Source organism: Halichoeres trimaculatus, unplaced genomic scaffold (assembly GCF_033239565.1).
Source record: "Halichoeres trimaculatus isolate MK-OKI-2021-1 unplaced genomic scaffold, fHalTri1.1 fHalTri1_scaffold_20, whole genome shotgun sequence".
Lineage (NCBI taxonomy): Eukaryota > Metazoa > Chordata > Actinopteri > Labriformes > Labridae > Halichoeres > Halichoeres trimaculatus.
Window position 1 is genome coordinate 20,007,118 of NW_027437198.1, and position 24,114 is coordinate 20,031,231.

A 24,114-nucleotide genomic window follows, 5' to 3' on the forward strand; every position below is an offset into this window, starting at 1 on the left:
AAAAAAAAAAAAAAACGGGTATGGTGAAAACATTTATGAAGAGGGCATAGTTATGAATAATTATAGTTCTTATTTTCTGCATGGCAAATCTAAGACTGTTTTAACTTTAATATAGCACACTTCAAAGGGGTAGCATCAGATACGTTGAGACTTTTTCCTACTCCTTTTCACTCATGTAAACTGAGGACCTTAAAAAGTGATTGTCTTGTTTAGTTTCGTCTTCATATTTTTCTGATTATAACCCATTTGTGTTTTTCACTGTTTAAATTGTTTTTGACATGAACAAAATATAGATTCATTCATTTAAAACAAACCAAGGGGAGATTTGCACATTTTACCCTCAGAGTCTCAGGAAAGCTTTTTGGTAATCTGTACCAGTATTTTTGACCACTTGGTGGCAGCAGTAACAAGTACTGAATTTATTGCCATAACACATGTTGCTGCTATTTGATTGAGGTTTAGGTATTACTCTGTAGCTGCTTTGATTTGGGTTTCTCCGCACATCATACGGGCATTAAATATAGTTTAGTTGTTAATTCACCACAGTGGTCAGCATCTCCTGGTCCCCCTTTTGTAAAGCTAATATGACAACACGCTGTTTTACCACAAGAAAGGAGGCACACTTATCACAAGCAGTAGAGGAAAAAACACAATCAGCTCACAAAAGTCACAACTTTATTGCACCTTTATAGTTACCCATAGTGTGGCAAGAGTCGCTTTCATTATGAAAGCTCTCCTCCCTGGTCAGAAAAGGTGGTGCCAAATATAGAACCCTCAATGCAAACATGTGAATCATTCATTCGCACACTGGTAAATATTCCTCTGTGTCTGTTTGAGAGTAACATACTACTTCGATTTCACAGCCAACAAGAACATCCAAAGGAACTCAGACTGACTGTGGTAGCTTCTCTTGTACTGTACACACTACAGTAACAGAGGGAAGGTCTTGCATGAAATCGGACATTTCTCTTATACACAAATGAACTAACACATCTGCAGATTAATTCTCAGGTTAATATCCACCAACTGTTCTGAGTATTAGTAGCACATTAAAGATCTGTCTTTTCTTCTTTAAATTATATATTTATAACATTAAATCCTATACTTTTTATAGCCAATTCAAGGCAACATCTCTAGAATGAAAAGAAATGCATGGGCAAATCTTTACAGCGTTGGAGGGAAACAGGTAGCACAAGATGGACTGTACAGTCTTCTACAGTGGCAAAGCATTTTGTTTTAATGTTGTTTACTCTACACATCTGTGCCTGTGTTGGTGCAAGATGATCCCATGGTTTCCACACCTGAAATAGTTTGTATAAAACAGTTTCCACAAGATGTACAGGATGCAAAATGTTCGTTAAGGAAGGGGGAGGGTTACTCTGATGTGACCCAGGGGGAGTCGGGTCAGAGATGAAGATGGGATGGATGCAGGACGTCTGGGTTCCTGAGTCTTAGCCCAGTTTCGAGGAGACCAGCATGACTGTCAGAAAAATTGCATAGAGATATAACGGACGAGGGAAAAGAAAGTGTCAGCTGAAGTGTGGCAGTCCCAGTCTAACAGAGCGCCTAAAAGGTACTGTGAAACCACTTGTTGACGTTACAGTTTGTGGAGATGGAACAGATAAATCTTCAGATTGAGGGATTGTGAACACTGGACTGTTGAAATGAGCAACGGAGTTGAATAGCTGCACAGTAGAATAAAAACGCTCCCATCCTAGTTTCTCGAACAACCCCAACTTTTACTCTGCGACGAGTCCCAGTAAACATCCAGATATGGTGGAATTAATAAGATCCAATAATTTTCTTGTCATTGCCTACATCTGAACAAGTGATATCAAACATAGAGCTTTCTTTTTAGGGTTTAAAAAGTATGTTAAATCCAAAATAACTGAACCTAAAAGGGGGAAAAGGTGCATGTAAGCAACAAAACAGAAAAGCAAAACAGAATTCATTTAAAGTTCATTGTTGAACCACTTTTAGACATGCATAATTTAAAAGAAGGTGGCAATTTTAAACCCTCATTTCACCAACAATAAGCAGGCAAAATTTGGTCCTTATAAAACAGCCACATGGCACAGACACTGCAGCAAAGTAAAATAATAGCAAATGATATAAGATTAGAAAAAAGAATCATACATATATCTAAAATAACTTGTTTTCAAGAAGAGGACTGGATCTTTGAAATCTATGATAATCAGCATCTTAGAAGACAGAAGTCTTGAATTGATTCATCCCTTATTCCTGCAAAAGTTTTCTCCATAGATTTAAGAGATTACAATGTAGGAGTTTTAGTTTTAGATACAGATTTTCATTCTTGGCCCTAAATGTGTATGAATTTCATAGCAGCTTGAGATAGTTGAAACATTGGCTGAGGCTCCAAAGGAAGCAGACATGGAGCTGCTGCAAGTGCTCCTGTTAAATAAGCACAAAAAAAGCGTGCACTGCTTCCGTCACGTGGTGCATTAAAAGCTGATAGAAGTGGTTAAATCTCACTGGCCGTTGTTTCTAAAACCTGTAAACACATTTCATATTCGTATAAAACTGAGATCAGATGACTTAACTGTAATCTATGCTGCTTCAGGCTCAGATAGAAAAACATAGCGGAAAGGAACAGAAGTTTGGTATACAGTGTGTTTTTTGTCTCAGATTCCACTCAGCGTGACATAAACAGCAATCTAGACTTTCAGCGTCGGACTCCAAAAACTCTCTTCCCTCCGGGTGTTACAGACCACTTGTTCCGCCTGTCCTGAATCTTCTGGAAGATGCTGCTGCCGCCTCTCCATTTCTCTCTTTTATAGTTTTTTACTTTCTTCACCTGTTCAGGAAAGGTTCACAAGAAAGGAAGTGACAGTTGAGATGTGTTGATAGTTATCATTAATGATTTTATATATGTATATGTATTATACACTCACCGGCCACTTTATCAGGTACACCTGTCCAACTGCTCGTTAACACAAATTTCTAATCAGCCAATCACGTTGCAGCAACTCAATGCATTTAGGCATGTTGACATGGTCAAGATGATCAGAGCATCAGAATGGGGAAGAAAGGTGATTTAAGTGACTCTGAACATGGCATGGTTGTTGGTGCCAGACGGGCTGGTCTGAGTATTTCAGAAACTGCTGATCTACTGAGATTTTAACCCACAACCATCTCTAGGCTTTACAGAGAATGGTCCAAAAAAAGTACTAGTAAGCAACAGTTCTGTGGGCCAAAATGCCTTGTTGATGCCAGAGGTCAGAGGAGAATGGACAGACTGGTTGGAGCTGATAGAAAGACAACAGTAACTCAAATAACCACTGGTTACAACCGAGGTCCGCAGAAGAGCATCTCTGACCTACAACACGTCCAACCTTGAGGCAGATGGGCTACAGCAGCAGAAGACCACACCACGTGACCCTCCTGTCAGCTGGGAACAGGAAACTGAAGCTACAATTCACACAGACTCACCAAAACTGGACAACAGAAGATTGGAAAAACGTTGCCTGGTCTGAGGAGTCTGGATTTCTGCTCCACATTCAGATGGTGGGGTCAGAATTTGGCGTCAACAACATGAAAGCATGGATCCATCCTGCCTTGTATCAATGGTTCAGGCTGTTGCTGGTGGTGGTGTAATGGTGTGGGGGATATTTTCTTGGCTCACTTTGAGTCCCTTAGTACCAACTGAGCATGGTTTAAAGTCCACAGCCTACCTGAGTATTGTTGCTGACCATGTCCATCCCTTTATGAGCACAGTGTACCCATCTTCTGATGGCTACTTCCAGCAGGATAAAGCTCCATGTCATAAAGCTGAAATCATCTCAGACTGGTTTCTTCAACATGACAATGAGTTCACTGTACTCAAATGACCTCCACAGTCCCCAGATCTCAATCCAATAGAGCACCTTTGGGATGTGGTGGAACGGGAGATTCTCATCATGGATGTTCAGCCGACAAATCTGCAGCAACTGTGTGATGCTATCATGTCAACATGGACCAAACTCTCTGAGGAATGTTTCCAGTACCTTGTTGAATCTGAGGCAGCTCTGAAGGCAAAAGGGAGTCCAACCCAGTACTAGCAGGGTGTACTTAATAAAGTGGCCAGCTAGTGTACGTCATACTAACATACACTCACCTTTCCCCTGTCAAAGTCTTCATCCCACTCGTCGATCACAGTGTCACACTGGGCAGCACGAACATCTTCAGCAGCATCTCTACTTATGGCAGAGACCTCTCCATCCCAACTTAGGACTAGACGACATAAATGAAAAAAAAAGATGGTTATAAATGTTCTTGGTCACATGTTTTCAACTAAGCAGGAGTTACACAAGTTTTTTTCCAACACTCAGTGTCCTACCGTTGGCTCCATAGGCTTTATCCGTGGCATTCCTGAGCAGCTCTTCCACCACCGCACTGGTCTTTTTTCCATCCCAGGCTGCAGGAGCGACAGCAGCTTGGGCTGTTTTGTCACTGTCAGCTGCTGGAGCCTGGCTGCGCTTGTAGCCATCTTTCACTTGACTATCCCACATTATCACGGAGGCTGAAATTTTAATTGCATGAGAAAAACAGAAAAGTATTTAAAGTTATTAATTATAATGCCCAATAGAAACCACTCCAAAACAACTGCTCCAGTATTGCTTGTGTGCTGTGTGTAAAATCCATCTTACCTGCTGTTTGTTTACTCAGATAGCCGTTCTCTAAGCCGATCTTTTTGGAAGGGGGCTCTGCTGCTGCTGCTGCTTCAGGCTTCTCATCCTTCACATCGGAGCATTTCCTGCTCTCCTCCCACAGCCCCACCTCTTCTTTTAGCCTCTTCTTCTTTTTCGTCTTTGATTTCTTTTTCAGCACCGTCGACTCTCCTGTTTCATTCTGTAAAGCTGTGGCCTTCATCTCTGAGGTGCTGTTCAGGGAATATGTAGGAGAAATGACTGGCAGTTACACAATAGTGCTCTTTAAAGACAGAGCCAACTGGTGGTCATACAAAAAAAATAACATGATGTCACTTCAGAAAAAAACACAAGCCGCCCAATTTCAACAGATATCAGAATCACAGGGACATAAACTCACTTTTCTGATGCAGAACATGCAGAAGTTGGATCTTGTAAAGACTCCAAAAGTTTCTTTTTCTTCTTCTTCTTCTTTTTTAACCTCACAGAGTCCCTCTCCTGCTCTTGGGTTGGCTCGCGCTGCGTCAGAGGAGCTGTTGCATCTATCTGAGGCTTCTGCGGCGCGGGCTCTGTACCTGAACTGGATGTCAGACTCCAGATACCGCCCTGACACCAATCCTCCTCCTGGTTTGTTGAGTCCAAATGAGTCTGCACACACTCTCTTGTTTGTACCTCATCTCCGTTTTCGCACTCCCTCTTTCTTTTTTTCTTTTTCTTCTTCCTCTTCTTCCCGCTTGCCAATTCCACAAGGTCGGTCTGATTCACTTTAGAAGCTGGAGATGTGACTGGCGTAGCATCAGCCTCCACCTCTGAGTGACGCCGCTTCTTTTTCTTCTTCTTCTTCTGGCCGGAATTTTGAGCTGCAGGGCTAATGAGGTCCTTTTCTTTCACCGGGAAGCTGAGGTTGTTAGAGGACTTGGGGCTCTTTGGGCTGGCACTGTGATGCCCGTTTGTTTTCAGAGAAAGGCTGGGGTTTTGTTTTTGCGTTGTGGAGAGAAGGGACTGTTTCTGAGGACTCTGCTGTTTGAAGGATCCACTTGAGTGGTCTGAAAGCGGCGATGATGACTGGACTTTAAGGGAATGGAATGGACCAGCTCTGTGGTGGGGAGAAGATGACAAAACATCTGATTGTTTTGGATCATTTCCCTTTCAAAGCTGTGTTGCAAATTTCATAAAAAGATCTGACAGCTCATACCTGTGACTGTGAGAAGTTGAAGCAAAGATGAGGGGGTTAATTTGATTTTGATGTGTGGGGTCACTGGACAGCTGGCGTAGCAAAGGGGGCAGAGCATCAATGCTGCTCGGGTTCTTGCTGTGAGCCTGCAGTTATCGACATAAATAAAAACTTGGTGGTCTAAAAAAAATAGCCATGATGTGACAAAAAATAAGGAAGAGAATTAAATAAGGAAGAGGAAGGTTAAAAAAAGATGGCAGGAATAGATGGAGGGGGAAACAAGGAGGAAAGGGTATGGCAGAGAAGAATTAGAAATGGTTAGAAAAAAAAGGACAAACTAAAGGAAAAGAAGACAAACTCTAAACCATGTGGCTGATTAGACGTGCACGCTGGAGGAACAACACATTATATACAGCAGAAACATAACCAGAAGGACGAGATCACTTGCCTCATGTATAACTATGTCTTTAAATCAATGGTCAAATGGCAGTTTTGAGTGTGACAAAAGGAAACCAATCAGAGCCTTTGGCCAAAACAGGAGGTGGTGCTCCTGATGTGGATGAGAAGAGGGTTCACCTTCTTGGCTGACAGGGCCAGCTTCTTGGCAGGCGGAGGTGACATGGTGCTGGTGGCTTCAGATGAGATGTTGTTGAGAGCGGGGGGTTTTATTTTCGCTGTCTTCTGTTCCTCCGTGCTCTGAGAGCGCTCCACGCTCTTAGCTGGAGATGCCACGCTGTTTGAGCCTTTGCGTGGAGTGGAGGGAGTCTCTCCTACAGGCGCACTTTTGGGACCCACAGAGTCCTGGCAAACACAAAGGCAATCACACACTGCGGTTAGACTTCTGTGATTATAATTCAATTTTATTATTAATATTTTCCTTTTTTTCTGAAAAAGGCGCTTTTTGTTGAGCTGTTCAAATGCTGACTTCATACAGAGTTTTTGTTTACAAAGCTACAAACACCAAAGTCTGCCTATAGCTCTGCCCCTTGACAAGCTTCCAGAAGGCTGGCCAATCAGAGAGAAGACGGTGTGCGGAGCTGGGGGCCTTAAAGTGATACTCCGGGATATAACAAGTTGGGTCCAATCACAAGGTTTAGGGCAGAAATTACCCCTACAGCAGAGTTTTTGTGCAGCAGAAGCCCAGAGCGCACACACCAAACACCCCCTCCCTGCTCGTCAGCCGGTTTCCTCTGCACTCTGAAGGGGCCATATTTAACTTGACCAAAAACACAAATAAACTGACTCCCACCGAAAAAATCTGATATCGGTCTGCATTCACGCTTTATTTAGAGAATTTTCAGCACGTTACTTTCACACAAAAACACCCCTAAATAAGGCTCTAGTTCTAATCGTGTCGTAAAACACCGCTACCTCCGCTGCAGAGCCACAGCTGGCTACGAGGCGCTCGCCGCTTAGTGTATCAGTCCGCGCGCAGCGAGCCAGATATAAACAAACCCAGGTAGTCTGCCAGGACGAAGAGACACGATGAGAACTAGAGCCTTATTTAGCGGTGTTTTTGTGTGAAAGTATCGCGCTGAAAATTCTCTAAATAAAGCGTGAATGCAGACTGATATCAGATTTTTTCGGTGGGAGTCCGTTTATTTGTGTTTTTGGTCAAGTAAAATAAGGCCCCGTCTGAGTGCAGAGGAAACCGGCTGACAAGCAGGGAGGGGGTCTTTGGTGCGAGCGCCCTGGGCTTCTGCTGCACAAAAACACTGCTGTAGGGGTCATTTCTGCCCTAAACCTTGTGATAGGACCCAACTTGTTCCATCCCTGAGTATCACTTTAAAGAGACATCAGCTATAATGCAGCTATTCAGACAGAGGCTGAAAAAAAAAAAAGGATTTTTTTTCCAAGCAGTAGCAGCAGCTTTCCATGTAAAGCTACAACAGAGTGTTACCCTCTCTGTAAGACGACAACATGATGACTTTGAAACAACTGTTCATCAAGTCAGGTCAGATAACTCTCAAGGTGAGGACCAGACAGATTTAGACAGGATGGTGTCTGCAATGTCTTCTCTGCTCTCTTATTCTCATGTATTAATAATGGCTTTGTTATACTACCACTTTCATTTTCCACAGGCAGATAAATTAGTCTGTACTGTTATTGCCATTTGTTGTGTTTGACAATTTCACCACTTGATGTCACTGTTGTGTAAATATGTCAAATTTATTTCTCACGTTATCAAAATTATTTGTTGTGGGCTTTATATCTCTACATTGTGTTGAGTTGATGACAGTTATTGCAGAAGCACTCGAACAGAAGAAGCAACACTGTGATAAATACCTTATCAAATTATAAGTTTAAGTGACTGGACACAGGAGGTGAACATGCTATTTTTTTTTTTTTTTTTAAGTTATATTTTTGGGGCCTTTGCACTTTTATTTTTAAAGGATAGGACAGCGCATAGTGCTGGAAACTGGGAGTGTGTGTGGGAGAAGACAAAAGGTAAGGTAAGAGCAGACTTTGGCAAGTCTGGATGTTATGCTCCACAAGTTATGATGAACCTTGTGTCGAGTATCAGCCAGCTGGTTGCATTGTATGTCCTCTGTGCTTCTATTTAAGACTTACTAACAGGGTTGGTGCCACTGGCCACTGATTAACTATTCCTCTTGACTACTTCTTCTTAAAATGTTGGCTGTTTCTTACCTTTGAGTCAGAAGTATCGGCAGAGGAAGAGTCAGACAAAGACTTGATTGAGGTAGACACTGCCATGCCCCTGCCCTCGCCGCCTTGCTTTTTCTCCCCCTCCGTCCTGCTGACCCCGTTGTTGGAAGGGGTTGGAGTGCTGCTGCGAGACTGCGCTTGGCTCTGGGGAGCGGGCTTCTTCAGCTTCTTGAAAGGTTCCTCGATAACCGTGGGTCCACCCGGCAGCTTGGGTGGGCCGTTGGTGGACGACGTCCAGTTGGAAATTCTGGGCTGTGGCTGAGAGCTCACACCGTTCCTGGACACGGGCAAGCCTAAACCACCGTCCATGGACTGGATCTTGCGCAGTTGTGCAGGTTCAAGTTTCTGGAGAGAGGTGGAGAGAATTGTATTTTAGCACTTTCACAAACATAAGTCCAGCTGTTAGAGTCATCTGGCTGACACTTGTCACATACCTTGGTGACCTGTGGAGATGACAGAGGCCCGTTCAAGTTGGCCCTCTTAATTTGCTCTGATGAAACACTATTCTTCCCAGGATGCAACACACCTTGCTTGGTCGTCTGTCCGTCTACATTCTTCTTTGTTTCAGGGATCCTTCAATGCACAAGATAAAAGTTTATTTCACTTTACATCCAGGAGGGAAAGAAAACACATTTTTGAAGCACATCACAGACTCTTACCTCAGGTAGAAAAGCACATAAGCCTGCTGGTTCAACACCACTTTGATGTTACTGGAGTGCACCATTGAATCATTCATTTGGTACCATTGTCCATTGCTTGCCTGAGAAGAAACACGTAGAAGGTAAAACTGTTATATAAAGAAAAACCAAGTTGCCTACTTTCATCCATGATGCTGTGGATGGTTTGAAATGTACAGTGAATCATCTCTTTATTTACAGTCAACACCCTGGCTCAGTAGCAATGTTAAGTCTTCGATCAGATGTCAGTCATTAGATATGTGTAATACTGACGCCTATTCCCATATCACAACAGTTGATCTACTTATGGATGAGACTCTTTAATGACAAACCATTTAGAAATAATTCAAAAACAAGATTTCTTTCTTTGATGTATTTTCCTATTAATATTTTATCTCTGTCCACATCTGATCTCCGGCAGAGCATGTATCAGGCACTGCAGATTGTCAATCATAAGGGGCAAAATGCAACAAGACATTGTCTGGCTTAAATCAACCAGATATTGATCGTCTAGGTATGTTAAAATGAAAAAAAAAAGGAAGTCGTCAGCATTTTACTTTGCCAGCTGAGAAATAAACTTAAACACTGTATGGCAAAAGAATAGAACAGTTCCTAAACAACATGTTGACAGCTAGAGGTGGGCGCTGTGATAAGGAAATGCATCTAAATAAATGTGGTTGAAATTTTTAAGTTTTATCAAGTTCATTCAGTTTTTTTTTTCAGTTAAAACCATTTATGTTCAACCAATGGGAAGGCTTTGAGTGCCTTGCACCTTCTTTGGTTTCTTCCTTTTATTGGCTTTATCACCTTTTTATCCCCGTTTTCTCTGTAAAGGTCAGGATCATGGCAGTGTGCCCAAGGTCCAGTGTTCTCCGGCCCAACCCCACTGGGAATGAAACTTCATGGCGATCTTTGTATTTGGGAGCCAAACTGTATCTTGGCATTCACTATGAATATCACTGGACTCGCACCAGATCTGTTTCCATTCACTCTGCTGCAGTTTGACTGCCTGCTCTCTCATCTGACCGAAGATTTCCCACAGTAATTATGAATCAGACAACCTATGTTGTCTTTATTGTACGCTATAAAACTCTTGTTGACTCCAGGCCTAGCACAGTTAAATGTGATATATGATCTATTGTCAATACAGAGTGTTTTATGCTGAAAATCTGTGCTATTGCAATCCACACCCAAAGGTGCTATACAATAATAGCCCCATACCTGGAAGCATTTCCCTGAAAGCCTGAGCTCAGGACAAACTAACCCTCCTCTCACAGATGGGTTCTGTTTACACATTTGCAGACCACTTGCACATCAGGATAGTCTGAACTAGAAAACTCAGAGCACAGACCTCCACCAAGCATAATGTGATTCTCACACAACACTTTAGTCCTACTTTAATGTTATACTACCTTTCAGCAGACTGTCTGCTTCAAGTTGGTGTTAGTTGCAGGTTTGTACAATAATTTGTTACCTGATAGTGTTGAAAAATATGATGACCCAGAACATATTTCATATTCTAGGTCTTGGTATCCAGAATATTGGTAGGATCTAGATCGTACTTTTACATCTGTCATAAATGATAGTGACCTTGTCTTGCATCGTTTTGCAAAGCAATTCGACCATTCATCATGGAGTTATATACACATATGATGAAAACAGCCCTATCGCACAATGATAAAGAATCCTTTAAAAAAATCCAGGGTCCAGACTGTGATCCAGATTACCTCCAAAATGTAATCACTTCTTCCTTATCCCATTTTGAACATTTCCTGCAAATTTCATGAAGATCTGTTTGTAACTTTTTGAGTTTTGTCGTCTTCAGACGAACAAACAGACAACTCTCCCAAAACATAACCTCCTTGGTGGAGGTAAAAATCACGTGTTCACAGACGACCAATTGTAACCAGTGGTTTATGTGTATTTTCAGGTTTTGAAGAAAAAACACATACACTTCTCAGCAATTCAAGACTTACTCACACATTTGTGGATCAGTTCACCTATTTGTGGATGCATTTGCACACACATAAATAATTCTACTGTGCAATTTAAAATTTGGAGACTGATCTGACTCTATATCTATCTACCACTGTTCCTGCACCAAAACAACTGCGAAGGGAGCAGTGTGGTGTATCTGTTCCAGAGGGCCCTGACCTGTTGGAGCAGAGACTCACCCCAAATGCAGTAAAGCAGGGCTGTTGACTGAAATTGAAACCTATCAGACGTTATGAATCAGCCTGGATAGATCTGGTGTGATTTTGCAGTATGCCCAAAGAGGCCATGCCAATTCTTAGCATCCCCACTGAACATTTAAAATGACTGTCCTCATTTCCCTCCCAATATTTACTCAGGGTACTCCTCATCAGTTTCACACAATGTCAGGAAACATAGGACAGTTAGACCTTCAGAAAGAAACACCTTAAAAACAAGGTGGCATCTTACCTTGACATAACAGTAGTAGTGGCCAGCATGACAACTGTAGCCAGAGTGCACCAGGACGGCATAAAGGCCATACATGACAGGATCTCCTGAGCTCTGAGACATGTAGGGGCGGATGTTCAAAAACTCCGGATATCCAACATCCTAAAGGAAAGGAAATCTGAAATATGAGACCTCTGAGAGAAGGAGACTGCTCTGTCATGCAGCCAATCGTGTGAGAAGTCTCTGTTCACCTTTGTTATCTTTCCTCCGCTGAAGTTGGCAAACCTCTTCAGCGAGAGGGTCAGTACATTAGACGTTCGATGGACTGTGAAACGTTTGGTTGCTGGCACTTTCTTTTTGCACCTGGAGGGAAAAAACAAAGAGAGTCATGATGGGTCATCTGAAAGGGGCGTCTAATGTGAGTAAATGTAGCTGTGGAAGGAAAATATATCACGATGTGCCCTGCAGATTCACTTTAAGATTGGGTGCTTCGTCAGAATAGATGAATGGGACTCACTTGGCACACATGTAAGCATTTTCTCCACTTAGTACATCAGGCTTTACAAACAGTTCCAGGGCTCGGACAATGTTTGCTGCTTGCTGAAACACGAAAGAACAGAAATATTTAAGCAGGGTTAAAATAAACAGTCCTTACTTTTTCAGTATTTCTACTGCAACAGAGGCGATATTGGTGTCCTGTGTTACATACCCGGATCTCCACAGCGATGTCCAAGTAGGGGTCATACGTGTCAGACACACTTTTACAAATAGAGCATTTCACTGAAAGACAAAATGAAGACACACTGGATTAGACTGGGGATAGTTCTGAGGAAGATGATCTGTCTACATCATGTATCGTTTTTGTAGAAATCACTACTGATTTCCAGTTGTCCAGAAAGACATGTTTTCTATGGCTCCTTGTATCTTAAAAAAATATAATGAAATAACTGCTGTTTTATTTTTCTTAAGAAGGATATTGATGATTAAAGACACTAACACTAAATAAAATCATGCATTAATAATTTGTTTCACTAAATATGCCTCAGATCTTGCACTAAAGCCTGCCATGGCTCTGCTTCACCACTTACAGAATCAACAGACCACTAACTTCCCATGCACCTGTAGCAAGTTTTACACCCCTCATAAAATAACTAAATGTACAGAAAGAAATCAACAAATCTGGAAGATAATACTTTTTAAATTATGTGTGGATGGATTCATTTAATTGCCAAGACCCCAGCAAAATATACATGCTTAATATGCAGCAAGAAATAAGAAAACATTAAAAAAATATGAATCGAGCAAGTTCAAGTATAATTTCAAAAATGTTAAAATTTTAGCAAATCTTTTACATTTTAACTTTAAAAAAACAATTTCTTTCATTTCAAAATTTTTGCAAATTTTTAAAAATCTCAATTTTCTTAAAAATTTTGCCAATCCAAAATTCTTTGATTTTTTTGCAAATTTAATTAAAAACAGACATCACATTTACAGTTTCAAAAAAAAACTTATTTATATAATAATTCACTTTATTTTTACTATTTTTAGAGTTTATCACACTTAACAGTCTTTTTAGTAGATAAAGCAGATTTTGTGAAATTACTTTAATTCAGGTGAGCTAAGGCAAAATAGCTCCTATAACAGTCAAAGTTGTAGACCCTTGTTCTAGTTTATCCTAAACGTTAATTAGGGATGGACCTATCTGATCCTGGTATCGTTCCGCTATAGACTCAAAAAGTCAGATCAAATATCTGTGACAAAGGGGTGATCATTATGCAGATCTATTCAACTCAGTTCTATGCTCTTCTGTGTTTACGACAACCATGCGAGAGTATTCAGCCACCTACACCAGTAGGTGTGTGCATTTCTGCTGGGCAAAGCTAAATTAGCATGAGGGAAGGGAACTACATCGGCTTAGCAGTTTGGAGGTATTTCACTCTTTTTTTTGCCCACAACTCTGACAGCAACTTGCTGTGTTTTCAAGTTAAATGTCTCACTTATCCACAGCTGAGGTTTACAGTTGAATTCTTGTTTACAAATTTAGAATATCTTGAATTGATAGTACGGTAGTTTAAGTTTTCTTTTGCTTACAAAGTAAGAAAAACCTTGAAGTTGTCAAAACATAATTTGCAGTCTCACCACCAAATTAAGGATTAGAAAGTGTTTAATCAATATTAGTATAGGATCAGATCAGCATCAATATTGCCATATACCAAAGCACAGGTATCAGTATCAGTATGGGTATTTTTATAAACATAAAAAGATAAAAATGTACTGAATGAATCCACACACATACATGTGGCTGAAAAGTTGACAAAGCATGTTTCACTGAATGATGTATAGGCTTCTCTGCTGGATCAGTAGTGTGTTGGCAGCAGCTGCCTGAGAACAAACATCCATACCTCTTGACCTGAGGTAACCTCCAAAGATCTGATGAACCAGCGTTGTGGCTTGGGTCTGCCTGTCGAGCCTACAGACAGCAAAGAAGAGAGAAAATCATAGTTGCTTTTAAAAAGAAAAAATGTGCTTATTTTTTTAATCTTTATTTTTTTAATGAGGATGTTATAGCTCAGCACAACTAAAACAAAGCCTTACTTAGGGTAGCCGTTTAGACAGGCTTTCTGCATGGCATCAATGGTGTACCGCAAGAATTCATGTGCATCCTCCTGGCTTCCAAAGCGAAAGTGTCGGGCAATTTCTGCAGGAAATAAAAACCCTATTAGTGGTTTGTAAAGTAAACTCATCCTTGAGTGCTTTAAATAAATTAAGCCCTACAGAACGTGGAAGCATACTGTTCAGACTGGATTACGCAGCAATAAAAGGGACAAGAGGAAACAATTTACAACTGTTCTTCCAAAACTTATAACCAGAGCATACTTACACAAACAAAACTACAACACTGACTTTAATATTTATGTGATATGAAAAAGGAAACAGGTCTGTCAATGTGAAAATTAACAATTCATTTTAATTTCTTAACATATTGAGATTTTAATGTCGAATCACACCAAATACAAGTAAAGGACAAAATCAGCAACAATCACTTTGTCCACTTAGCTCAGCTGCTGTACCAAAAGCAAAAACAGATGGTACCAAAAAGAGCTGCTCACTGCCGAATGCAAAGCAAGTCTCCAAGCAGGCAGAAAGTACAAACCCTCTCCATCCGCTCCAAACAAACTGCATCTCATATTCTGGTGTGGCTTTCATTCTTTTCATTCTCATCCGAGATGCATGACGCACAAACAACAAGCCAATGACTGAATGAAGGGCTTACAGTCACTCAGTGACTTCAGCAGGATCATTTATCATCTCAGTTTTAATGTCGCTCTAAACCTCCTGCTTCTGTTTTCATTTTCTCTGATGGAGGATGTGTGAGCTAGCTAATAACATTGTGGTCACCGTCATCACCATTCCCAGCACTGCATGGCCATGAGTCACCACCGAGCAGGAAAACAGAATCAGACACCTTTTTCTAACAACCTGTTTCATCTCAGGGATGAAGAGGGAAAGACATGTGTGGTGTATTATCATTGTATGAATTTGCATTGTACCAGCTGTGGTTTGAATTCAACCTGCTCACATAAGGCACTAGAAAAAAAGCAGCACTTCTCAGCACCCTGGGTTGAAAAAACGGAAAAAAAAAAAAGGTGCACTGTACAGTTTTGTGCTAAAGCTGCTCCTCTCAGCCCGCAGTCACAAGGAGACAGAGAGGGCATCGCAGGAGAGGGAAGGAGGGAGGGAGGGAGAGGCAGAAAAAGAGTACAGCAGCACATGAGGAAGCAGCAGGCAGGTAGAGAAGAGGAGGGGCTTGGAGAGAAGGGGGAGGGGGCTTCTGTGAGCTAGCACCCCAGCATGTTAAGGTGCAGCCCACTTCTCTACTCATGGTTTTCATTCACACCCTGCAGTCTGTCCGCTCCACTTCCACACTGCAGTAACTGGCTTCTGTCACATGGGGCTCATGTGGCCGGTGTTGCGTCACAGTGCCAGGGGCAGCACTCACCCAAACATCAGGTGTCTGCGACTCCTGACACAACCCACAGTGAAGCCAGCCGGCACTGACTGCTCATACAATAATACAGACTTAAAGGAGGGGGTTCTTACTTTTTAGGTCTCGGATGAAGGAGACGGGCTTGATGGCATTGCCCGTGTTGGCAAAGGCTTGGATGATGTGGTTCTGCATCACACAGATCATACAAAAGCCTGACTGATGACCTGAAACAGAAAAGCATTACCATAAAAAAATATTGAATATGATTAGGGATGCAATACTGTACCTGGCAATTGGTACCGGTATTCAGCGGTATCAAATTTTGGTACTTTTTTGCATTTAGGTGGTAAAAAATTTCAATTTCAATTTAACATATTTTTTCTTTAATATACAACTTTGCAATGCTGTGTTCAAGCCCAGCATGGAAAATTGCCCACTCTTCCACACTCTCACAGTCACAAGGATGCATTTAGGTACCTAAACATGGTACCTTTTGATTTTACATGAACTGGTACCTGGTACTTTTGACAGAATTCAGTACGTACCTTTAAAACACCAATCCCTAGACATGATGTACATGAAATATCTTTTATACACAGACCTAAATGAAAACAAATCTGAACTAGATTAGCCATAAGAATTTTTTAAAAAAGATCGGTACTTCTGAAGAGGGGACTTTTATTCAGATAGAAATCTTTATATCACTGGATGAAAATGGGCATCAGCAGAGCAAAAATCAGCAGCTAATAGTATAGAGTCACAGTAATTACAGTGACTCCTTGGACCATGACCCCCAGCCACAGTTCGCTTCTTGCAGCACTGCAACTTGCTGACATTGAGACTTGACCCACCACATTTCACCTTTGCTTATAAGTGACGCCTGAATCTAGTTTTATGCATTTTTTAACAGAAAGAATTTAACCTTTGTATACACCTCATTCTGAAACAAAAGTGCCAATTCGAATGGACATTTATTCGGTTTCACAGGGGTGGAATATTCCTTTCCCCAAACCGATTGAGGTATCATGTATCCACTCTAACGGAAAGTTGTCAGTGTGCGTTCTTTCAGCGCATGTTCAGATATGACGAAAGAAGCAACTAGGGACGCTCCTCAATTTTAAAAATGGCGGCAAGCCATCAGCACTGGACTGCCGCGGAAAGTTTGTTTTTGATCTAAACTTTGAAAGAACTGAACATAATTTCAAGACTGGGCGGACGAAAAACTCGCAATACGGAGTTATTCCAACAAGTGAAAGAAAAACTCTTTGAGAAATAAATCACGCGATGTTTACGTTTTTCTGTGCATGCCCCATTGGCTATTGTGTTTGATTATAGCGTCGCATGTAGACCTGGGCCCTGTTCTACGAAGCAGGATTACTGCCTAGCGAGGTAGCTTTGAGGATAGGTTTCGGATTCCCTGTTCTACGACACGGGATCACTCCTCAGCGAGGCGAGTCTCCATGGCAACGTACGCTGAACGGCTAACCTGCTCCGGGGCAGGTTAGGTTCCAGATTGAACTCGCGGACTATTAAAACCCCGCCCACTGACCAATGAGCCCTCACGAAAAAATGGCTTGTCCGTTCTTAGAGGATCCCGTGGACATCGGAGCCCGACCCACTCTCTTTTTGGGATGACCACCTTTATGAAAGGTACCGGTTTTCCAGGGAGGGGTTGGTAGTATATGACACTTTCTACAGGTAGCCTAGTTAAAGGGAATGAAGAACTCTCATTGCCGTAATAAGATCTTCAATGCCAACACTTGTGTTCCATGACAATATTTTATCGCCCGTATTAAAATTGTGACAGGAATTCATGTAGGGCTCATGTGGGCTACATATCACACAAAAAAATGTAAACACGATAGGAATGAACAAATGAATAAATTCATCTAAGAAATAAATTAGTTTGTTGCATGTTACAGTAAAAGTGCATGGTGAACAGTGCTATTTCAGGATGATAATGGCACAAAATATTTTATTTGCACTACACCACTACACTTACGCATTTAGACTGTCAGCAATTTTCTGCCAGCACTCCTTCCGTGCTTTAGCAGCGGCGAGAGTGCTGCTTTTAACGTTAATTACATGTTTCACCTCGTCATACTTCCTCATGATCACCTCCTGCTCCTCCTGAGTGAAGTATGCGCTCCTTCTCTCTCCGCCTGCTCTGACACTCCAGACTGCTCCAAGTTCGCGATTGGTCAGATGCAGCGGGCTCCGCCTTATATGTGTGCACGCGCTCATTGCCTAGCTGGATCCACTTATGAGGTTGATAACCAGCGTTGTAAAACCGTGTAGCGAGATTGCCGGCTACCGCGCTCAGTTCAGCGAGGTAGCTCCAAGGCTATCTCGCTAGGCTGAACTTGCTTCGTAGAACAGGGCCCAGAGATTGGAATATTCCTTTCCATGTTTACTATTGTTTTCGTAAAAGTCATTCAGAGAGATTCCATTCAGAGAGACGAAAAACTCCTCATGTAACCGTGGCTAGTGTTGGGTGCCCATACTTTCAAATCACATAGAAATCTATCTACTGCACAAAATAGTGTTCACAAAAGCTCAAGATCTTCATGAGACTTGCTAAAATGATGATGAGGTTCTTTTTACTGGTTCATGACATTTTAGAGGGGCAGGCCTCAAACACCAAGCCCTGCCTGTTGCTCTCTTTTCCTGATTGGCCTTCCAGAGAGTTGTCCAATCAAATGGGAGGGGGTTTATGGGGTTGGGAGTCTTAAAGCAACAGCAGCCAAAACACAGCATTTTAGACAGAGCTGAAAAAAGGAGGGGGGAATTTGGCCTCATAAATCATTAACAGCCTAGTATCAACAACGTGGTGGTGTAGCTGCTCTGGTTTTAATTCTAATGTGACAGTCAGCCACGTGTGTGAGCACAAAGACTTATGGTAGCTGGGTTAAACTAATTTCCTTCGAGTAATAACAATGTGGGTGTGCACCTTGTGAAGTCAAATGAATGCTTTGAGTCTAGCAGCATTTAAGAGAACAATTCAAGTACTCACAGGCACGGCTGTGCTCCTTTGAGAGTAAGTAGTTGGCAAGTGGCGGGGTGTAGGTGAGACACTGCACTGTGGAGTTGAGGAAGCAGGTGTTCCCGAGGTTGTGGAGGCCGGCTCCCACCCTGTACACACGCTCCCATTTAAGGGTGAGCTTGTTCCCCTGAAAGAGCATCTTTTGGGGGGCTGGGATGCCATCACTTTGGCCCCCGACAAAGTTTTCTGAAACTGAGGAAGGAGAGAAGTCAGTCTGCTACTATTGGTACACGATCAGCGGGCTTTAACGATTTTTATCAGAACTAAAAGATGCCGACTTGTCCTGTTCAGTATCACAGCTTACCTTGCCTCTTTATTTGGATGGGCTCAGCGGCCTTCTGGCTCGTTGCACCCTCATTCCTGGGGTTGAGAATCACATATTTATTCTTCAGGCTGTCCAGTTGATAAGAGAAACCCTTGCTGGCGGGCTCAAACTCTATCTTCTGCAAAAGGACCTTTTTGGCAGAAGAAGCCAGGAGTTTGTTGAGGTCACCCTCATCACCTGTTTCCTTTCGGCCAGGTTTTAAAGCCTCCTTGAGTTTATCCACTATAGGCATCGTTGGAACATCACTGTTGAGAAAAATGGATTGAATATTGTGAATAAAGCTTTTTTGGTCAGGTGTATCAAAAATATCACATTGTGGAGTTGCTCTATTACCACAAACAAGTTTTAGAAATTCCTCCAACACAGACCAAATATTCATATTGTGTTTATCACATTATCATATAATTTATCACAAAAGCTCACAATAATAGCTCCTTGTCTGCTTGTGTTTCAATGGGCACATCTCCAGGCCACATACATAGAAGTACTGAGTACATCTCAGGAGCCAGCTGGGTCTTGGCAGCTGTCCTCGCAGTTACGCAAGACATTGGACGTTGGTAACAGGGTGGGGGTGGATAGTAGCCGGTGGGGGTGTACGAGGCAGGAGAAGATGAGCGTGTGTAGAGCACTTAAGGTGTTAACAGCTGCTTTTAACTGTCAGGTCAGATTCTTATTTTGCCTGTATCACTGATCTGATACTTTTCTTTTACATGTCTTCAATACAGCTGCATACCATCAAATTATCCAATCAAATGATACTTTTGCAAAAAAAGAAACAAGGGAATAAAAAGGTGTCTTAAAGAAATAAAATAAAAAGCAATGTGCCTTTTTTTCCTTTAAACTCAGTGTTGCTGGGTTCACTCCAATACCACTTCAGTGGACAGAGCCCAAAAATATCCACATATAATCAGTCAGAGTTAGCACAGTAGATATTGGTGGATCCCCACAAAAAGGCTGACTGAGTAGTGAGGCTGACCATCTAATCTCTAGTTGGCATTATCAACTCCAAGGAGCAAAAAACATAACAGAGCCCCTGTGAAAGTGAGAACATTACACTGCAAAGACATTACAGCATTACAATGATAACACCAAAGGCATGTAGTGCCACGAGAGTGCTGCTCATCAGAGTGGGCAGTGACGTCACGAAGAGGGAAGGAGGGCTGAACATGCATTGTATGCACAAGGGCACGCTGACCTTCACATGCTGCTGATACTGATACAAGTAAGAGCGACAGAGCAGCCTGCAGGGACACAACCAACTGCAGTGATGCAACTAGAAGAGAAGGCAGCAATGTTGATAAACTGACCACAACACAAAGATGTGATTGGATTGTCAAGTTGCACTCAGAAACTCTGAGGTGACTGTTTGTCATGAAATGTCATAACAACAAAACAGGCAGTGTTCCCTCAGTGCGACAAGAATAGTATCTGTTTATTTAAACCATGAGAAAAAAGAACCGATAAAATGTCCAAACATTTTATGCAGAAAACAAAGTTCCAAGAAAATCCTGAATATTTCATACATTCATATCCTGTAGTACAGCTCTATCACAAACAGATGGACCAGTTCACTCATTAATTGGGCAAAAAAAACTTTAAATCCTGATACTTTCACCAAGAACTCTGCTATGGTATCAACCAATACTGATCTAACCTGATACCAGGAGTCTGTGCATCCCTAAAAAAGGTTTTTTGAAATATACTAGTCAATGCCTACACACATGAGGCCAAAAGAAAAGTTAAATCAAGATCAGAGATACTGTCTGCAGACACTGCAGGCAGTTTCCTAAGCATGGTGTCAAGACACTTGACAGCACATGAACAGGCAGTGCAAAGCAGGCATTTTTCAATGTGTTTAAAAATTTTACTTGGGGACACTTTGAGAAGAGGGTAAAGAAGTTAATTTTGCTCTTTGTAACTTTCATACTTTAAATTATTTTTTTTCATACCTTAAATATTAACAGCAAAATGGTAACTAACTTTTGAGCACTTAAACTGCTTACAGTTTGAATCAAATAATGCAGTATTTTAATATTACTAATATGATTTTTTCTGTTATATGAACAGCATCCATTTTAAATATAGTTCTACAACAAGATACTAATAAAGATGGTATAATGGAATAATAGATAACTTGTTTCTCAATTGTTGATATTGAATTATTGCATTTATTCAACATAATGACATCAGCATTATAGATCAGCCATTAGCAAACTTGTTCTATAGTTATCAGCATCAGCTGTTTATAACCAATATTACTTATAAATTCTATAACATCAGTGAGCCAATGTCCTGAAATGAACCTTTCCTATGTTTATGTTCTTAAAACAAGAAAGTATATGGAAATAAATGCGTATAATCTTCTGCAAGGCTGGCAATGACATTTTGTACTAACACTGAAGCATTACTTATTTGATAGTCCAGGTTAGTTGACAGACTTAAGGTAATCTATATGTCATTCTTATTTAATAACTATAATGTTAAATATGGAGTCTGTTGGAGCAAACAACAAAACAGATTTGCTGAGACAAATATGATATTGTGTTTTGCTGTGTCTAAGATTGTAATATCAGTTTTCCAGCATGAAAATAATCCATAGTAGTCTGAGCAGCATTAACATTTTTTCAATGTATCGGAGTCGCCTCTGATGTGCATTTTGAACAACTCCTCTTCAAAAGTTAAACTCTATAAATGGAGCAGCAACCCATCTACACTTGACAAAATAATATTGAACTTATTCATCGACTACTTGCGAAGTTCATCAAACGAGATCTCAAAAGTGCTATTAAAGTAATTGTTCAAATATGTTTTTTGGGGGGGAAAAAGTGTGGAAAAATTTGCGGGTTGCAGCTTTTAAAAAGGCAAGACTCAATAATTCTTTGTTCTGACAGAAATTTATTTTTTCTTAAAATGACAGCAAATTGCTTGAGGTCTTGCACAATTTTTTTAGACTTTAATAATGTGTGGATATTAATTGATCAAGTGTGGTGACTAAAATCGACTAGTTTTTATGTCCAAAGCAAAATAGTGGACTGCTAAGGTAAAAACCAAACAGCATATCAGTTGATAACAGGTTGAACCTTGGATGGAATATAATTAAAAAATCAATTTGTCATTGTCATGTCTGTCTTCTAATGCAGCAAAATAAATCTACTAAACATGTCAGAGCGAAGGCTCTTAAGATATCAAAGCTACTTTAAATACTACTTAGGCTATTATATCACAAAAAAATCGACAAAAAAAAGTCAACATAACTGTTAAAGTCAACATCTTCAGACAGATTATTTGCACACGACCTGACTTTATATTTAGCGACTCAATTGTTCTATTGACATAACATGTTTCCCTAATAATACAATTTTTAAATGTAATGTTTTTATATTAACAGGTAATTTTGCATTATTGAAACATTTATGTTTGCCACCATGCTGTCTAAATCACACGTATCCACTCATGGACCAACAACGTGAGCGATTGTTTTCTCGGGAAGCACTTGAATGCAACACAGATATTGCTTCACTTCTTAAACCCTTCTATCAGTACCATTAAATCATACAGCAATTTGGCTGGATTTTATAGCAGGTTTCATACGAAATAATGTACATCACACCTAAAAGCCTTAACACCGTGTGGCCAGTCTTGGCTTGAACGCTAAGTTGCTAACACACACCAACGGTACGTAAATGACGATCACAACGTTCAAGTTTGTTGACAAACTACCCACAGTGCTTCGACATGCACCTCCATATCTCGTTCGCTAATCATAGCTTTCTTCTTACAGTTTGTGGTGTCATTTTCAGTCTTTTTCCGCTTCACAGTGGCAGCGGAAAATTAGCCAGCGGGCTAGCTTAACGTGGCGAGAGCCTCCATCCTCCCTCAATGCTGCAATGTGGGTTAGCATCTCAGCGTCCAGGTGGCTAACAATCCTCAGCCACCTCATCTAAGTCCGTTTATCCAATAAAATTAACTACTCAGACATGTCCTTATACATACCAAGCATATAAGCACAGTCTAAGGTCACCCACCTTTCGTTCAAACGTCCAAAATCGTTGACATTAAAGAATCTGCTTCCTCAGCTGTAGCTTTCGAGTCTGGTATTTTCGCCCATGCTGCATTATCAGAGGGCGGAGCCGACAATGATTGACACATATATCCACGAATCAGAGAGCAGGTCACTTCATTGCTGAAAGGTTCAGCCAATCAGCGCTTAAAGTGACGTAGCGATGTCGGGGGAGAACCACACGTGACTTCCAGCCAGCGCTGTTTACCATTGATGCAATCCTTAGCGAAATACAGATTCACAATTTTCAATGTTACTAGGAAAGCCGAAAGAAGATAGTGTTGGATTAGATTTTAGCTGGCGACATGGTGCTTTCAAAAAGCAGTATCCAACTCACATATAATCTATGTAGCTGGTGTTTCCCATTGTTATATTTTATATGTGTGCAGTTTTTCCATGTATTTTATTATCAAAAATATCGGTATCCACATTCTCCTTGGACTAGTCATTTGATGTACCGTTTATTGATCAGACCTTCAAGATATTAGCGCAGAATGAATAGCCCCATGTCAAAACGGGGGTTCACTTTCGAACTCAAAGACATGTTATATATTAAAAATATGCACATATTTGTCGTTGTTTAGAATCTTACTACTATTTTAATCATATTTATGTTTTCTCTGTAGTCGTACTGCATACATATTATCACGATCAAAGCTTGTCCTAGCAAAATAAATAAATAATTCTGAAAAAGTACGTTATGTAATATAGCGTAAAAACCCGAGAATATCATATTGACAGTATTACGTGTTCACATGGATAGGCTCGTGAGGGTCTGTCTGTGTGTCATGACTCTCTTTTACCACTTGGCGTCAGCAGATAGCTGTTATAGCATAATCAGTTGCTCTACCTCAAACCATTTCCATATTCTTTAATAAATGTATTATAATATTTAGGTAGAATTGAAATTTGTAAAGCTTTCTGTTACATGCACTATGACCTTCCTTAATTTACTGCAACATAGGGGACGTTTTTGACTGGACTAACACTGGGTCATCCAAATGTACACTGAACTTAGTGATTAAATTGTGACAGGACTCAAGTGTTGGCAGAAAAGTGACAAAAAAAGTCAGTTTGAAGCATTGAAACAGAGTTGGACATTTAATATTATAG

At 40.9% G+C, this 24,114-nt stretch overlaps 1 protein-coding gene across 1 annotated transcript; it reads right to left on the minus strand.

The window, feature by feature from the left end:
- Positions 1-661: 661 nt before the first annotated feature.
- On the minus strand, positions 662-23,072 carry usp36 (ubiquitin specific peptidase 36). Its single transcript, XM_074696366.1, has 20 exons — positions 22,967-23,072; positions 18,921-19,186; positions 18,587-18,808; positions 15,687-15,797; positions 14,181-14,283; positions 13,988-14,055; positions 12,295-12,365; positions 12,103-12,185; positions 11,837-11,948; positions 11,607-11,747; positions 9,147-9,247; positions 8,922-9,060; positions 8,470-8,832; positions 6,397-6,621; positions 5,842-5,966; positions 5,047-5,742; positions 4,647-4,879; positions 4,337-4,519; positions 4,115-4,230; positions 662-2,815 (listed from the first exon to the last, which is right to left on the minus strand). Exons 2-20 carry the CDS (start codon positions 19,171-19,173, stop codon positions 2,684-2,686), a joined length of 3,477 nt encoding a protein of 1,158 aa, XP_074552467.1. The 5' UTR covers positions 19,174-19,186; positions 22,967-23,072; the 3' UTR covers positions 662-2,683.
- Between the last annotated feature and the right edge of the window lie 1,042 nt (positions 23,073-24,114).

What these genes read in the sequence shown, in the direction of transcription:
- usp36 (XM_074696366.1), bottom strand. Translation starts at nt 19,173, where the DNA reads ATGCCTATAGTGGATAAACTCAAGGAGGCTTTAAAACCTGGCCGAAAG. An exon ending in CATCCAAATAAAGAGGCAAG is followed by an intron (nt 18,809 to 18,920) that starts GTAAGCTGTGAT and finishes CTCCTTCCTCAG; the next exon opens with TTTCAGAAAACTTTGTCGGG. An exon ending in CCGATACTTCTGACTCAAAG is followed by an intron (nt 6,622 to 8,469) that starts GTAAGAAACAGC and finishes TGTGTTTGCCAG; the next exon opens with GACTCTGTGGGTCCCAAAAG.